Below are 18,816 nucleotides of genomic sequence, written 5' to 3'. Positions count from 1 at the left end.
TTATTAAGGAAATATTTATTAGTATGTCCTTTTACCTTATCTAGTACCACGACCTTCTGATAATGATACCCTTGGAAACTCTAGCAATTTAAAAACTTGGAATATTGATACTGATGCAAATGGAAGGCACATGAAAATTTAATTTAGTTTTTCTCAGCTGTGCCGTTGTACCACCAGAGAAAACAAAAGTGACTCACAGGAGGAAAAAATGTTAAATGCATACAGCCCTTGAGAAAGCATCAGAGTTCCAATGGAAACAGTGCAGTTGTTTGTTCTCTCTCACCTGCTTCACTGGAGGTGTTACTGTAGTTGTTTGGGGCTTAAGAGGTTGCTGGCTTTTCAGTTTCTGCGCCTGTTCTTGTTCTTTAGCTAGCTTTTGCTTCTCTTCCAGTGTAAGTGAGGCCTTTAAAAGGGAAAGTACTGGTAGTAAGTTGCACAAAATAGTTATTCCGACATTCACATTTTTATTTCATACTAGCACTGTCGTTTCAATAATATGTGGCAAACAATACAATTATTTATACAGAAGAGAAAGGCAATAAGTGAAATCTATTATAATATTTACCATATTGCTAGAAAGTACTTAAAGCAAATAAATGTAATATTAAGAGCAGCATAAGAAATTTGAGCAGATCTCAAATAAAAGACATCTATCAGCAAAACCACTATAGCTTTGTTTCCTTAATATTGGGCATAAGAAAAAGTGTTCTTCATAGTTTTTGTTTTTATATAGTTACTAACTTGATCTAGAAATGCAACTGACCATGGAGTTGAAAAAGGAATTTCATTTTAAAATTGCTCAAGAGTCTTTTGAGGATTTAAACTCCACTTTTATTAATAATGAAGGATGAAATAATTAAATCATTCCCCCTTAGCCTAAAATTAATGCAAAGATTCAGATAACTAGAAAGAGAAATGATAAAGCATATGGATTCTGGGGAACCATTTCCATAATTAGTATTAAAAGAATTTTACAATACTTAAAGCTTATATTTACTGTATTACTGCTTATATTTTATGCTCTGTTTTTTGCTTCTATGTCCTTCACTTCTTGTATTTAACCACATATTGACTGTTGTCACTTAACTTCGAAAGGTACAGTAAAAGTTAGTCTCTACTACTACCTAAAATTTTACATTTTATCTTCATTTCTTTTTGTCATTTTATCATAAGGATCCCTATTTTGCTTTTCCTACCTATATCCAGTGGTGAAGTTTCAGTTTCATTTAAATCTATAATTAGGGAGAAAGAAAATGACCACAAATTTATAACCCTAATTGCTGCCTACTTCATACAAACACATTTTCATGGAAAGGCTTACAGCAAAACTGAAGGACATGATCGGAACGTTTTTCATGGACCTTCTCATGTGACTACATAAAGCAGTTAGCTTTTCTACTAAATCTTTAAATATGGTACCATTTACACACACTCTTTTTCTGCAACTCTATCAGCCTTGGATTAGACAGATAGGAAAAAAAAAGCATTACAAAATAAAGCAAAGCACACCTTTCTCTGTATTGATGACATCTCATTCTCTTTACTATCAGATCCACTGGTTAGAAGGTCAGCTCCGTTATTAAATACCTTGTCAATCTGTTTAAGTTCAAAGAAAAAAAACCCTTTGTTATTTGAAATACTTTGTAATATTTGTAATTTAAGGCTATGTAAATATCAACTAAGTGACTGTAAATTTCAATGTTCTATGTGTAAGTTACATATTGCTACTTACCTGATTGCCTGTACCACTAGATCTTGCATCTTCAGCCCCACTCATTTGGTTGGCTATGTCCAAGGATCTACATAGTGCAGAGTATATTACAACAAGACAACTTTGCAATCACATCCACAACACTAATCTAAAAATGCAGATCATTCTTTTCCATTTAAATAACACCAAAAAATTGCATTGAGAGCAGCCATTTCTACATAATGCCTTCAGGAGACTGGCAAATGTTCCTTTGAAAAATAGTAAACATCTCCTAATAATTTCCCATGGTCTTCATTTCTCCCTTTGAACAGAGGGACCCAGACTTCAGATACCCCAAATTATTTTGTCTCAGAAATCTCACTTCCTATCAGGCTCCACAAAATACTTCATATCAGGCTCCAAATACTTCAAAATATCACAGCCTTCTAAAAGGCTTCAATGTTGATGTTTCTCTAATACAGTTTATTTTTCAACAACAACAGGAAAGCAGTTTAGCACATAGAATGGATCTTCTGACAACTGTGCTTATTTGAGTTGTCAAATATCAAATAATTTGACAACTTAATTGTTGTTGAAAGTCTCAACTACTGAAATTAGAATTACCGGATTTTTTTTATTCCTATGGCTAGAGTTCTCTAACATTTGCCAAAAAATGACTACTTGTCCAACACAAACATTAACACTTACTTCTGTTGCTCTTGCATGACATGAAGTTGTTCAAGTTTTGTTTTATGCTCTGCTTCCAATCTATTGAGCATATCTCTTATAACACAAATAAAAGAATTGAACTGGAAAAGAAATACATAAGAAGTTTGGATTTTGCAGTGATTGAATTCAGATAGGTGTAACTTAGCAGGTAATACCTCATAAACCTACAATACACAACCTAAGATGAAGTGTAGACTTTTAAATAATTTACACTCCACCTTCATTCTCGTGCATTAGATAGCAAATTACAAGCAGAGTGCATACAGTGAAACAGGGAAAAACACAGGCCACTAAAAAAAAACTGAAATGGGCCAATGCAGACAAAACCTCCACATACGAGTATTACCAGATTCATTTTCAAACAAACAAATAGACCTATTATTCCCTTTCCCAATATTTCATAGCATCATAACATTTTATTTTAATACTTATTGTATCAGTAGCTAACTGCTTTTGCAGGTATTTGGAAGGTGACAGTAATAATTTTGAAATTTTACATCAGATCAGTTAAATACGCTAAAAAATAATAAGCTTCAAACACAGAAATACAGTAAAATTGGGAAGGGTTTTTCTATTGCTTATTTTCATGATAGACACAGACATGCAGTAATGTATGAATTTTTTTATGACAACAGTTTAAATTTATTCTCTGATAATTGTCAAGAAAAAGCAAGCAAAACAGTCATGTTCCTACCTGATTGAGATTAAGATTGTTCTCAATACTAAGAGGAATCAGATGGGGCAACACTTTTCCTGCAAGCTGTTCTTTGGTAATTCCCAACTTCTTGTGAGTAAATGTACATTTGTAAATACCTAACAAAGAACATCAAAATAGGTGAAATTGTTAAGTTTAGAAAACAATGTGAACAAACTCAAAGTAGCACACTCATGTATGTACTGATCATCTGAGAAACCACTGTGCTTGTGTGTGAGCAGGGACAAACATGACCAAGAGAATATTAAAGGCTAAGTACTGATCCATGACAAATAGCAAGAAGCTTTGCTACAGTTCAGAACAAGATGTCCAAAGTCACACTTTGCAGCTATGAAACCTGGTATTAGTGTATGTATTGTTCTGGCCAATTATCTGAGAATATGCATCTTTGAATGTGCAGGTGATTTGCCACAAAATGACACACTGTCACGTGAGAAATCAAGCTGCATCAACTAAGAATGTGTTCTCTCCTGGCTCACCACAAGTAGCTAGGATTAACTATCATCCTGCTCTCCGATGTTTTTTTAGCAAAAACTGTTAACTAGAAAGTTTGGACTGTTACACACAGTATCAGAACTCATGCTTAATCTTTATCTGTTTCAAAGTCACTGAAAAAAGAATCCTGGCAGGCATGAAAGACCCAGTGTTAAGCCCAAACGTTCTGTAGAGTTTCTCTCCTGAAACTCTGCCGAAATAGTCCAGGGTTCTGGTGGCAAACGCTGAACATATTAGCATAAAATACACAGCAGCTTTCCTCACTTTCTATGGTAGTAGAAAGTCACCGAGACAAAGATGATGAAGGATGGTATTATGATTCTGGAAGAAAGGAGAGCTTGAGTATATAAAACTGACTTCAGCCTATAATTTCCAAACTAGGATTCACTGACTGTATCTGAGTAGAATTCAGAATTAACACAACTAAAGGAAAAAATAGAGTCTCTTATTCTTAGATAGCAAATAAAAGTCAAAGGTGCAAGGGTTAAGGGAAACAGGCAGCTTTAGATCAGTACAGACAAGATGCCTTCCTGCTGCTTTTGAGCAAATAAAAAGAATGCTGCCATCACATATTAATAGTGTTTAATGAGGGTTACTGGCAGGGCAGCTCAGCTGTTACAATTGGCCTAGAACACTTTGATGTCAGGAAGAGAAATAGTCAACTGTCTTCCAGACTTGGCCAAGGAGTCACAACTCTTCCTTGGAAGGGGCTCTGGTTATCTGGACTCCTTAAGGCCATTCAATTTGCTAAAATCACACACCCTGCAGCAGGCAAGCACCAAGTGGCAGTGGGAAAGCTCAAGTGGGAGTGAGGTCTTCCCTCCCAGAAATACCAAGCAATTAGGTTTTGGTAGTCATTTTGGGAGACTTCACCCAGACTGCGTTCCATTTCTGCCCACAGGCATAACTGTGTGCCTAAATAGCCAAAAAAATGAGTCTAACAAAACCTGCAGTGAAGAACAGCAGATTTGTACACCATCATTTATAGCATCTGCTATGCAAGAGTAGTAAAAGAAGGCAACAATAACATCTCCAAAGCTCCAGCATCTGAAAGATGACAGTTCATACATTCTTCTGAACAAAATGGCCTCTCTGACTCTGTGGAGCACCCAGTCCATGTAAGTGTCACAGCCCAAGAACTACAGTGAGTACTCAGAACTGCACCAGGCCCTAAGGACTGAAAATATATGTACTAGTACTCAAATGTCATAATAAGGTAAGAGAACAGGGACATATTCAAGAATCAGAAAGTTTCTGATAGTCATTTTAGGGATACACTATGTAAACATGTTCAATGGTAACACAAAAAGCCCTTGGATTTACAATATCAAAGCACAAAAGAGAAAGTTGGAAGTATTTGTTACCTAAAATTCCCATGAGCACCGCAGGTTCCTTTGATGGAATTTGTTGTAGAAAAGGTAAAATATCATCAAGCACAAACCATTTATCCAAGTACTCCAAAATCTTGCCCAAACACACTAGTGAGTTTACCCGTACCTGTGAAGTATGATAAGAATTAAACAAACTCTTTATTTATAGAAAAAAAAAGCAAAACAAATTTACAAAACTCATTAAGAAAATCTTTGCACTGAAAAATTCAAGACAAGTTACAAAGTTTATATCATGAAAGAAAAACGCTTGTTTTTATGCTCACAAAAACGCAGCTTTCCTGCATGACAAACATTGTCAGTGTGTATTACTGTGGAACTCACTTCAGTAATTTTTACAGTATTACTAACACGGTAAGTTGTTAGCTACTTTAAAAACTGTCAGAGCAAAGAAATGGTGCTTTTGCACTTTTCCGAAGTTTTTTTAAAAAAATTCCAGCAACAAATCAGAACACAATGATTGGTTTTTCTTTAAAGATACAACATGGCAAACCCAAAGTAATTAAAGGTTACAACATTTTCTGAACGCTAGAGAATGTTACTATGATACTTACAGCAAGAGAAGAAGTTTGCAAACATGCATTTTTAATTCTTGGAATTAATGAATTTTTCATTGATGGATAATCTATTAAATTGGCAAACGTGGGAATTATGTTTAGGCAAAGCTCCTAAAAAAAAAAATCCACACACGTTTAAAAAGAAACATGCATATTTATTATAAAATTAGTACTAATAAAACTCAATATCAGTTGGTTTGAAGTGTCTTAAGCTTTCCTCTTAAGGAAATATTTAAAGAAATATGTTCAACTAAGCTGCCCTTAATCTATCAGACTCACTTAAAAATAGCTAGAATAATAAAACATCATGGTATGTACACAGAAGCTTCAAAAATGAATTTTAGAAAAAAGAGCATTCATAAATTCATAATATTTAAACAGCAAGAATATCTTGCATTTTCACAAGGCTCATTATATAAAACCCAGCTTTTACTACATCAAACTATCATCTCACATAAATCAAGAAAATTTCAATGAGTACTATCAATAAGACTGCAGTACAATGATAGACTGAATAACAAAATATAATGTCAAAATTAACCATACTTTAGCAACAGACCAAAAATAAATACATCATTTCAGACCAATCTCAAAAAAGAGACAGTAATACTAAGTATATGTTGTAAGTAAACATGTCAGTAACCAAAGTACTGATGCAGAAAGAAACTCATGACAGATACTTAGAAACAAAAACCTTTGTCCCTAATATTACAAGGGCTTTGCAAAGGCAAAGTCACATCTGATTATCCAAAACCGCCTTTGAGAAACATTTTGTTTCTTTATCCCCTGCTCCTGAACGTTTTTGGGTAACTGGAAGTTACTTGCAGTTGAATGATTTAAAAAAAAATCCCCAGAAGAACCTTAGAAAGGTAGAGAAAGCCTATGGAGAAAAAAAAAAAAGGATCGATAAAAATGTCTCTGCAATGTATATTAATATGATTTTACAGCACATCAGGTCTCCTGAGGTAACTGTCAGCACAGATGTTCTCAGCAGCAGGAGCTCAGAATAAGCCACCTCTCACTGACTGGTACAAGCATGTATGCCTGCATGGTTTCTGTTGCAGAGGCAGTGAAATATAAATGCATAGCCTGCTTTCTGTTATGGTGCCTTGTAGGAATCTAAGATAAGAGCATTAGAACAACAGTCAAGTGGTTACCTTCCTTGAAAACAAGGAATCTAAATTTTACTTTAACAGAAACAAATGTTGTTTAATAAAGCATTCCTCTCCTTCAACATTCAGGCATATACAGTTTTATCCTTTTTTTAAGTAAAAAAATACATGAGTACACAAAAAGTTGGCAAGTCAGCTGAAAGAGGAAAAAGAAAGTTTTAATAAAGGCTGCAACTACTATACCTGGATCTGAATCGAAGGTGCTTCCAAGGCTCTATAAACCATTGGTAGAACGCTGTTCTTTATTTCATCTGGTGGAGTTTTGGTTAGAAGCAAGTCCATTTTTTGTAGGAAGATTAACAATATCTATTCAAAGAAAGACAATTCAGAAGCCAAAAGTTTTAACTGCAAAGGATATATTTACAATTTAAAGTGTGTTGTATCATATCAAAAAAACTTCAGAAGTTTTCTTATAACTCAGTAAATGTGATCACTTACCATGTTGCTTGCCTGAAGGCATGGAAGACAAAAAACACTTTGACATGTTATTGCGTTTTAAAAACAGCAAATACAAATCAAACAAAATATGCATGTTCTAGACTGATTCTTCTGAAATAACAAATCATAATGACTCAGTAAGGAGTTCTTGTTCCTACTAACAAGAACTTGTAAATAGCTCTTGTTTCTCTATATGGTCTTTTGTTAATATACACCTACATAAAATCTTTATACACACATCACTGCTACAAAAGCTAAACTTCCAAAAAACTATAACTCAGATTCTATCCTCAAAGCACTTGATCACAACTCCACATATACATGCTGTATTCCCTGTGTCTAAAATCAAAATAGGGACATAATAAAAACAATATTATGGCTACTAGATGGACAAAAGCATCTTTATTCTATTTAACATGCAAACTGTGTATCATAAAATTAAAAAGATCTCAAACCAAAATATTCACATCACATTAACTTAAAAAACCCCACAAGAATAGCACATATGCATAGTGGGATCCATCTTGCTTAAGACCAGCCATCTAAAGGTTAAACACTATTCTTAATCACTCAGCCAGCTCAGTCTCAAATACAGAGCACTATGTAACTCCTAAGATTCATATCACAACTCAGACAGGTACTAGAGGGGACAGTGAGCATCCACTGATAGCCGAACTCCTTTCAGAAAATAGGTTAAACTAGATGGATAAATTATGTTTAAAAGTATCACATTTATAACAAAAAGCGAAGTATTTTATAGGAAGACTTACATTTTTTTGTCTAAAAATACATGGCAATCAGTGCTTCTATGTCAAATAAACAGAAGCACTGAAGTGTAGAAACAGAAATGAATGTACCAAGACCCCATAACAAATGTTCCCCTTTTATTTATTCCCCCTTCTCTTTACAGAGAAAAAAATATATTTTTATAGTGCAGCTAATATGCATTTTCTTATTGGAAATTTCCCAAACTGCACACACACACACACAAAATCATTCATTCATTCCACGAACCTTGATTCAGATGTAATAACCCAATTATTTGGGAAAATCAGGGTGAAATGGATGAAACCAGTTTTAAAGCTAGATTTTATGTCTTCCTTCAACACACAATCTTTGTCCTAAACTTGAGATTTTAAGACTTACATGTTCTCTTAACACCTGTGCTTCCCTAACAACCCTAACCATGAGATATTGTGGAATTACAGTTTCTATATTTAAGCTTCCAGGATCCTACTTGATACTTTACATGTTCTCTTAACACCTGTGCTTCCCTAACAACCCTAACCATGTGATATTGTGGAATTACAGCTTCTATATTTAGCTTTTACCTAAACAGATAAAAAAAGCTTAACTTTTTTATCTATTTAGGTAAAAATTAAGAAGGCACAGTCACAGATTCACACACACCATTTAATAAGCAATTAATAGCAGTTGCACTCTAAGTAATAATGCTTCATTCATTAAGGCAGGGCCCAGTACTTGTCAGGGAACTGTGTAGTGAATTAGAAAATGCACAGATTCACACACACCATTTAATAAGCAATTAATAGCAGTTGCACTCTAAGTAATAATGCTCCATTCATTAATGCAGGGCCCAGTACTTGTCAGGGAACACTTCTGTGTAGTGAATTACAAAATTAATTTACAGCAGATCCTATGCTGTCTATGGAATCCTGTAGATACAAATTAAGGGTTTGTCTGGGAAGATATGTCAGAGTAAGCCAGCACACATTACTCCACAGTAACCCCAAAAATAAGTTTATCTAAATATTCCATTTTCATATTATGAATTCCCTGACAAAAAGACATTGTGAAGCTGAAATTTCTTCATATTGAATTAGAGCAGCTTTCCTATGATGCATTCATTTCCTAATTTGAATATCCTAAAGCCAAGCAACAGACCCCTCAAACAAATCTGTAACATCTTGAAAGAGTGTTTGGAAGAAACACTGGCATGTACCCTGAATGCCCTTCTCCAGGAGTTACAAGCACACAGAAATTAGACATTTCTGCCTTATACAAAGACAGCCACACCTGGAAATCTATCCTCTGGCATTCTGAACCCCTGTAATTTTTCCAGAATTCCTGATATATTAACTTTGAAAACATGACCATACTAAAAAGACCATAGAAATAATAGTTGAATAAGCCATTCAGTCCTTTGCATTAAAAATACCAGTATAAAAATTTAACAGAATCTAGACAGTCACAGAAAAACTTTGCAAAAATCCGTATTTATGAGCTGACTCCAAGTTTGTATTTTGCTTCCATCATCTCTCAAGATACAAACCAGCTTTTGTGTCCATTTATGCTCCAGATGTAATTTTGCTACAAACTACTTGCAGCAAGGATTGTGTCACAAATCTAATGCTAAAGGCAACAGAACACAGAGTTACCTTTCAGGATGACACAGCACGAATGAGATGTTCACTGGCTTTTGGTTAGTAAAACACTGAATTTTTTCAAGACAAAAAAACTAACATAAAACTTCAGTGTACCAAGTATAAACAGCATTAAGTAGTTCAAATTTCCTGAGATATTCTCAGCTGTCGCCTTCCCCACCTCCACAGTACAATGACAGTCCTCTGGTCCAGTTTTTTTGAAACCCAGAAATAAAAGGTCTGCCATGTTTACCTTGCCCTTTCAGTGCTCTGCAGAAAAATAATGGCACACAGGAGTGAGCTGGAAGGAATGCATACCTCTCATCTGTGGAAGCACAATGCCCTACTTTGTGACAGATTTCTCAGGAATCATCATTGTGATGATAAAAGGATGCAAATTTTTGCTCCTTTACAGTAATGGCTATGTGTTAATACTTTTATACATTTAAACAGCAGGAAAAACAGCATATTTTACTTACACATGACATTTGTCAAATAGAAATGAAATTAATTTCACAAATTTTTGCAGTCTTCAAACAAATACTACTCTTAATATGAATAAATAACACTTCTTAGAGAGTGTCAAAGCTACAATTTTCCCACCCCATGATCCCAATGTCAGCAAACTCTATACAAGAAAAAACCCAACTAAAAAAAAACCCAGGTTCATCTACTGGTGGAATATATGCAAACATTGTACTGTACAACCCTGCTCAGATTGCCCAGATATGCATTAAAATGCTTACAAATATATCTTCTACAATCAACCAAAACCAAGTGGTAAATTAACCCTTTTTTGCAAATCTGATCTCATCTATAAATGCAATATACCCTTAAAACCCATCTAAACAAGCAGAGGTAGAGGATTTGAGAATTTCCTAGAAAAATCTATTTTGAATAAATCAAGACTGACTGCCAGGACAACTACAGAGCAGACTGAGCAATGTGTGTGAAGCTGGAAAAGGGAAACAGAACAATTAGTGGTTTTGTCAGTGAAAACAAAACCAAAGATAAAAATTGCAATATGAATAATATTAACATACCTGGATTGGTTCTTGCTGCTTAAAAACAGGACCAAGATCAGGTAGAATGAGCTTGATATATTCTTCTTTGGTGCACTCCTCAGCAATTAAGAGAACATTAGGCAAGACAAAGGGTACCATATCCGGATTCACAAATTCAGAAGTCAAGCAAGGCAAAATTCGCTGAATTATAACACGCTAAAAGAAGAAAAAACAATCCAAGTATGAATCACGTACTGCACTGCAGTAAGTTACCATTGTGCCAGTTCAGCAGCTTTTGTATTAGCCTGATATTTACAAAAAAGTAGACAGATAATTTTCAGTTTACACAGTACACTGTATTTAATTTACACTGTGCTACTCTGCTTAATTTTCTCTGTTTACACTCAAAACTAACAACTGTGAGGATCAACAAAAAGCAATTAACTGCACAGAAAATAGGACTGAGCCACACACAAGTTATGAATACCACACTCCATATGCTTTCTTTAAAAATATCTCAACAAGACCCTTAAAAATATCCTTCAAACCCTCCAAATTAGTAATTTTTTGTTTCTGTAATCCCATCATTAACTGAACAAACACATAATCCCAATATACCTTCCTGTAAAACTCCAGATATATTCCCTAAACAGGATTCTGCTGATGAAACAGATATTAAAACTGTGGATGTCTACTGTAGTGTTGGACATCCTCAAATACTTTTGAAGTCAATAAACAGAAATATATGGTTCAAGGGCACAGTAACTTCCCTCATAAAATATACTTTCAAGACAGAATAAAATTAAAAGGAGGCCCTAAAGATGATTTGATCAATCAGTGGCTGTCTAAAGTTAGGTAAGATACATGCCACTTATTTCCAAATTCAAAGCAGCAACCATTTGTGATCAAACGAAAAAATTACTAAATTAAAAAGAATAGAGTATTAACTATGGAGTCTTAATGTTGCACTTTTTAGTGCAAAACAGAATTAAAAATATAGACAGTTAATGCACTGGTTGAGGAGCTCAGTTATTCTATTATGTATTAAACTAATTCTACTTTTCTATCACATATGCATTATAGTTTATATAAATCAAGGTATACCACAAAAGGAAAGAGAGCCAGTCTAGACATATTGCTTAACACTGCACAGAAGAAGTATGTAATGACAGGCATTTGCCTTTGAGATTTCTGAGCACTGCCAGCACAAGAAAGCACTTAGTCTACTGAGGGAAGGAAGCTTTGCACCATTCAGCATTAAAGGACTGCCTCACTACGAAAAAACTTGAAGCAATCTTAATAGGAAGAAAAGATGGCAAATTGGCTTCAGAGAGCGACGATGGCATATGGAAACACAGGGAAAGCCTTTAACTGGAGAGAAGACAACTCCCTTTCAAACTGGGATAAACTACAACAGGACACGCAAAGGATGGTTCCTTATTTGGCTTATTTGCCATTTTCCATTTAACGTATTATTGATTGCTGAGGAGTACTTCCAGAATAAGCATGTTCTAATCTCCCTTTATTTCCTTCTACTCTATTCTGACAGTCTCACAGCAGTCCATTACGGTACAATGCTACAGAAAGTCCAGCATTCCAAGAGTCAAAATGCTAACAGATGTTCATATATTTTCAAGCTTGCTATTACAAGACATCATTCAGACATACCTTAGGTAGTTTTGGCAGAACTTTTGGTAGTCCTTTAAAAAACTGTGATTTCTGCAGGTTATCTCTTTGAAATAATGAATCAAAATACTGAAGCGTCATTGCTCCTACATCATCGAAGAATGGTATCTAAAAATAAGATTGAAAGGTTTTGATCTGGAGGGAGACAACACTGACACCGCTACAATAATTCCAAAATACAATCCTCTATCTACCCTTTCAATGTATGACAGTAAGCCTTTGCAATGACGTCTGCAACTAAGAATTAGAAAATTTAATTTTTATATAACAAGTAGTAAAATATTCAGATACAGGTTGATTATTAAGACAGAATTTTCCTAGCATTTTTCAAAAACTCATGCATGTTATGTGTATCTAAGATAAAACATTATTTCATATACAGTAAGTGGCTTACAAAAAAATATAATGTAAAATTACAACTTTGAATAAATATTCTTCTAGGAATAATTATGCTATATTATATTACAACACAAGATTACCTACTCAGTCATCCACATCTGGCTCTCACCCCTGGAAATTCCAGAAACTCTGGAAACTATGATATCTTTACCCTATGAATCAGTGTGCAGACATGGTAAAAGAGACTCAACATCTTTATAAAACCACACTGCTTAGTACAACCCCTCACAGATTTGTTTGTTGTAGTCCTTCAGACAACTAAGTTGATAACTGAGAAATATCTGCCAATTCCCTCACTCCCATCTTTCAGTATATAGGCAGACAAAACCATCAGCTGCTCCCTCTCCCTTCTTCACCCACCGTTTCTTTCAACAGTTAAAACACTGATTCCTATCTCTGCATACCATCTTTATACACCACAGCAAAATAATAAAATCCTTTAACAAAACAAAACTATGAGCAGGAATCTGAAAGGCTATTAGATTGGAGAAAATGGGGCATAAGACAAGGGAAGAACAATGCTACTTTCAGATAGGAAAATGGAGCAACAGTTTTGCCAAATTAAAACTCACATTATATCCCACTTGCAATTAAATTTTTCTTTATTAGGACAAACAATTTCTGAATTTACTTTATGATTCTGCATACTTAAGAGTACACCAAAAATCATAAGCCAAAAGTTAATCCTGACATTTACTGTCCTTTATAATTTCTTCACTTTCAAATCCTTCCAAAATAATTTTAAAAACTGAATTGTATAAAATCATAGCACCAAAAATCTTCCAGCTGAATGGAAAGGAATAAAAGAGTGTTGCATTAAATAAGTTTTGAATAATATAATAATTTTTCTAAATTCTGTCTCAGGACCCACTTTTTCCATATAAACAAATGTCAGCATAAGGATAATTTTTGGCATCAACTAATATTACATCCAAATGGCTAAAAAATATTTAATATTTCAAATAAAATTATTAACAGAAAACACTTCAAAATAGCTCTACAAATCAAACACTAATTTCTCTCTTTCCTGTGGCTACTGTATTTTCCATGGACTGACCTTAGTCATTTGATCAGCGTCTGGTCTGACTGCCGGAGCTACGTTTAGGAGCAGCTTTACATGCTCACGCACCTCCTCGGGTATGTTCTCAAGAGTACTGGAGCTTAAACGGCTCAGCTGTGGAAGTAATTCATGCATGAACACCATGAAGTCAGAAAACTATGCATGTAACTATTGCCAGCATACAGCAGGACTATACTTTGTTCTCTTGATGGTTTCTCCATCCACGTATTTGATATCCCTCTCTTCTTGCTCACAGTCTTCTCTGTTTCCCAAGAGCCTACCTGTTTTAGGTCCCACCCATTTTTTCAACTTCCCACTGTAGTTCAGGTTATCAGAGAACACAAACATGGTACTTTAAACAGGCAAATGTCATTATCTGCGGTGTTGTCTGCACACATGAAAACACAGTACATACTGTGGCAACAGACACCCAAAGAAGTTACAACAAAGGAAACCTGCGTATGAACAGACATTATGTCAGCTGATCCAATTAACTGTGACACTGTCCTCTGTTAATACTCACAGTCTACAAAGAATGTGAAATGGTGATAGCTAAGTGGATACCAACTGCTGTGTCAAGTGATCAAATCACTCTAAACCCAGCCCTCTTCCATGGTCCTACATAGGTAATTCACTGCCAGGTGTTTCATACTGTTCACCCCAACAGGTAAGCATTATTTCACAAGACCAGCATTCAACAGGTTAACAGAGAAATCAGGTGAAAAATGCAATTTTTAGTTTGTAAATTTGGTACATGTAACCTCCTCTAAACATATTTTTATTGCTCATATTTTGCTACAATTTTTTTTCTTGTTATAACAACAGTATGCAGGGTAAGATAACATTATCAGATGGTTTATGTTGGAGCACTGATAGTGTTCTCAATATCTAAATCTATTTTACAGTAGTAACTTTTCAAATTATGAAAATCAACAAACAATAACCATAAAAAGAACAAATTACCTGGTCCAGCTGTCTACTAAAGCTTTTATAAATATCTTGCTTGTTGACCTCAAAAATTGGTTTTCCTTTATTAAACACTGCATACATAACAGCTCCCAAAGAGTACATATCACTGGCTGTCTCACAGCTCACAGAGAGAATATATTCTGGTGCCAGATACTCAGGATTTGGAAGACACAAGGATGGCAAGTTTGGATCCCATTCCTTACAAGGGAACTTTGGCTACGAGAGATTTATGAGAAGTGAAACAAAGTACATTTAGCAAGGATTTTTAAAGACCATTTTCAAAAAGAAACTCAAGCAGTGAAAAATAATTAAACCACTCAAATTCAATTATGAATCAAACAGCAACACAGTAAGGCAAAACTATTAAGAATCTCTGTCTGTAGCTTAGAGTGATTTGCTGATGCAGATTTATCTGAATATTAGAGCTGGGAAGTGTAATGTAAAATCAAAGCACTGCTGAAATGGGAAACATGAGATACAACAGAATTCATTTTCAAAGGTAGCAGCCAGGCACTGAGTAAGTGCAACACACTCAGTTAGGCTTGCAAGTCATCCAAAATGAAGGGGAGCAGAAGTGGCACAGGCTCCAGCCTCTGTGTGAAACCATCACTAGTCTACTGTGAGCCTACTCAGGCTCTTTTTCTGAGACGACCAAATGCAGCACTTCAATCCAGACCTGTCCCATGTGTTCTAACTTCTGGCCAACAAAATACAGAGGTTGATATTAAATAAATGGTTATATACTGGAATGCAAAATCACGAAAATGGTTTCAGGCAAAGACCTGAATTTGAAACTGAATTATGATAAATATAAAGACTATTACCTCCTGTTCAGATGGATTTGTTGATTGGATACAAAAATCAAAGCCCATAATTTTCCACGCTCCACTCTTATTCAAGATTATATTTTCAGGAGTAATATTTCCATGGACCATTTTGACACTGCTATGCAAAAATGACAAACCTTCAGAAACCTGTTCATAAAAGATCATTATTTCAGGTTAAATATTTCCCCAAACATCCTATAAGACATTTACAGAAGTTCTGTTCTCATGGTCACAGTTAAATTCCTAAGTTAACTAAAAACCAATTTTACATATTTTAGCCTATGCCTTAAAAATTATGCATAAAGAAATTAAACAGAGATGGGTAATCAACGGGTGAGATTACTAACAGTAATTAACTATCACAGCCTAAGTGTGGTGGTGCATTCCCCTCTCCTCTCAGGCCACACCATCTCAGAAGAGCAAACATGCTTTATGAAGCTGGTCAACATATTCACCAAACAAAACCTGGGAGTTAATGGTTCTCCACAGAACATAAAGGAAAGATTCACATATGGAAGAGACAGCTGTAGCATAAACATTTACATGGAAAATAAAAATTAATTTAAGTTTCTATTTTACATATCAGAACAATCAAAAAAAGAGTAGCAGCTTAGAGCTTCTAGTGTTTATCCTCATTTACACTTAGAGTGATCAGGGCACTATCACCTCTCACCTCATTATTATTTGATTTACTATAGGCAGACAAGACTTTGGCATTGTACTGACTTCATTAAAAAAAATCATTAACACTAAAAACAGAAAAAAAAATTATAAAGACAACCTGTACCATACCTGAAGCAAACCATATTTGGTCTCCACATCATACAGTTTGTATTCTTTAATGTCTGATGGTAAAGGAGAAGGTAGGTTGTCCCAGCTGCCAAGAACATTAGCTAAACTTGCACAGACTGGTTCTGTACAAAATGCCAAGCAATCCCTGTATAGGAAATGCATTAAAAATTTTCTTGTACGTAAATGTAATATATCTCTTGACTGCAAATAAAGAACCATACAAACACCATATATATTGCCAAAGCACCTGGTGCTACCAAAACCCATGTTGTATTTCAGATTTTGAATTCTTTTAAAATTATATTAAAGAGAAACACATAAATGTCTGAAGTTTAAAACAAATACTAGAATTAGGATATTTTATTATCCAACATTCACATAAATCACTAATGATTCACACAGCACTTCATGATTTTTTTTAAAAACAATGCTTTCCTTGTCCTGATCCATGACTAATTGATCAAGTAATTTTTACTACTATTACAACATGCAAAATAAGACTTCTACCTCTGCCTAAAACGAACATGTCCCTGACTTAAGCAGTACCTAATGAGGTCAGACAATGATCAGAAACTAAATTAATATAAGGGAGCACCTGAATATTCTTACTTTGACAACTGACAGAGAAGATCTGCAAACATAAATACACTTGTAATATGAACAGCAGTTTGCATGTGAAGTGACTGTTCTCTAAACTATTTTATTGATTTTTTTTTTTCTTCATGAAAAATTAATGGTCTTGCTTATGCATTTTTGTGTCAATTGTGTTTGAAAAGAACAGAAGAAGCAAACTTCCATACGTAATGACTGGTCATAACACTGTCAAAATTTCAAATTTCACAATTGGTCCTGAATCCAATATATGTCTCAATTTCCCAAGCTTCATGCAACACAGTCAGTGTCATTCTTTTACATCCACATTCTTCATACTGCTCTGCATAGCAGTGGAGGCCCTGGACAGCCATTGCAATTCACTCCTTAATTGTTTTAAAGGGCTTTTTTTGAGAAAGCACTACACAGATGGTAGCACATGTACCTGCTTTAAGGATCATTAATTCATGAGAACACGAAATACTGCATCAGAGAACAGAAACCAAGTAACAGTAAAAAAGATACATTTTTGAATGTAATGTTCTAGGCAAGAAGACAGAGGCTAACTTTTTGATCATTCTGTAAAAACATCAGAAGACATGTCTCAGCATGAAACTACCCCATTTTTTTCAGTATTTCAATAATTAACAAGCTTGACCTTTGAAGTAAAATAAGTTCACTGAAACATGCAAACTTCTTACTATCCATCCAGACTTTAGTTTTATCTACTGCCTCTCGAGAAGAAAAACAACTGAAAAAGTAAAATACATTGAATGCTAAGTGTAAGCCAATTTGACAGAATTTTTTTGCTTGGTTTCCTCCCTCCCATTCTGATAATGACATACCTTTCACATTTCTATTAATAAGACCAGGGTTATAAAACTTGTTTCTGTTATAAACACTAGCCAAAATGAGAACATAGAAAGACAAAGTACTTTTTTTCAGTCTGACTTCAGCTTTAACACAGAGCTTATGCATTTAGTTATGGTTACGGCACAGATGAAAATACCTAGGGAACAGTTATTCTGTGGTTTTCATAACAAACTCTCTGATTACTGCTGTTTTGAGGAAATAAAAATATGGCTCTTTATTTTTTACTTTAAGAGGTAATTAAAAAAAGGGGCCCAAACCACAGTTGCAGTAAATCTAATTAAATAGCAGAATATTGCAGCAGGTGATGCCTGCCACACAGGGCAGCTGCCTTAACAGTTTCCTGAATAATATCAACATGAAATTCAGAGTCTTTACTAAGATAAAAACATTTTAAAAATAAAAAGTGACAGCTAAAAATACATAAGCTTTCTACAGGGAAACAATGTAACAAATGCAATGTCTAGTAATTTATAAGGGACAATTCACACTACTACTATTTTTAAAGGGTAGGAATGATATTATGAATTAACCCACAATTTGGATTTTTTATCCTTTTCTTCAATAACAAGCTAAATATAAATTAATAATGATTTCCAGTGCTGTTAATGGAATTCAAGACCATTGGTAAATAAACATACTCATATTAAATATTTAGTATAAGGACTTACTCATCTAAATGCACTTTAAGAGGTTTTACATCTTTGTATGTATTATGCACATTTATATTAAATATAACTATGTTGGATACCAATAATTTGTAGTAAAAACATTCTATTAATAATGGGAAAACTATTTACACACTAGGGTCAGAAAGGTATGGCCTTTCTTTCTATATCTACTTCAGCCCTCCAGGTGCATCAAATATCTATTTGCACCATAAAGGAGGAATATAATGGATGACCTGCGAGCAAATCATTACAACTGTATATTACTTTGGGGAAACAGAAAAGAAGAAAAAAGGAAGAAAAAAAAAATATCAGGTACAGTCTAGCTAGAGGCCCACATTACAACTGTATATTACTTTGGGGAAACAGAAAAGAAGAAAAA

General features: G+C 34.5%; 1 protein-coding gene across 3 annotated transcripts in view; it reads right to left on the bottom strand.

The window, feature by feature from the left end:
- SCYL2 (SCY1 like pseudokinase 2) overlaps positions 1-18,816 on the bottom strand; it is a 35,087-nt gene that overhangs the window by 6,218 nt on the left and 10,053 nt on the right. For 2 of the 3 annotated variants that reach the window (XM_039703908.1, XM_039703910.1), the window contains 15 exons: positions 16,306-16,450; positions 15,511-15,660; positions 14,681-14,902; positions 13,715-13,831; positions 12,241-12,366; positions 10,612-10,788; positions 7,185-7,196; positions 6,930-7,052; positions 5,572-5,685; positions 4,994-5,126; positions 3,114-3,232; positions 2,399-2,499; positions 1,733-1,799; positions 1,510-1,596; positions 284-403 (listed from right to left, as the gene is read on the bottom strand). In XM_039703908.1, the coding sequence (XP_039559842.1) occupies positions 284-403; positions 1,510-1,596; positions 1,733-1,799; positions 2,399-2,499; positions 3,114-3,232; positions 4,994-5,126; positions 5,572-5,685; positions 6,930-7,052; positions 7,185-7,196; positions 10,612-10,788; positions 12,241-12,366; positions 13,715-13,831; positions 14,681-14,902; positions 15,511-15,660; positions 16,306-16,450 (1,813 nt within the window). The remainder of the gene's footprint in view (positions 1-283; positions 404-1,509; positions 1,597-1,732; positions 1,800-2,398; positions 2,500-3,113; positions 3,233-4,993; positions 5,127-5,571; positions 5,686-6,929; positions 7,053-7,184; positions 7,197-10,611; positions 10,789-12,240; positions 12,367-13,714; positions 13,832-14,680; positions 14,903-15,510; positions 15,661-16,305; positions 16,451-18,816) is intronic. The other variant, XM_039703909.1, reaches the window with a different exon arrangement.

This window comes from Passer montanus, unplaced genomic scaffold, assembly GCF_014805655.1.
Source record: "Passer montanus isolate IOZ18808 unplaced genomic scaffold, ASM1480565v1 scaffold17, whole genome shotgun sequence".
In the NCBI taxonomy this organism is placed as follows: Eukaryota; Metazoa; Chordata; class Aves; order Passeriformes; family Passeridae; genus Passer; species Passer montanus.
Note: the sequence above shows the minus strand (reverse complement) of the source record. Positions and strands in the feature narration are given on the sequence as shown.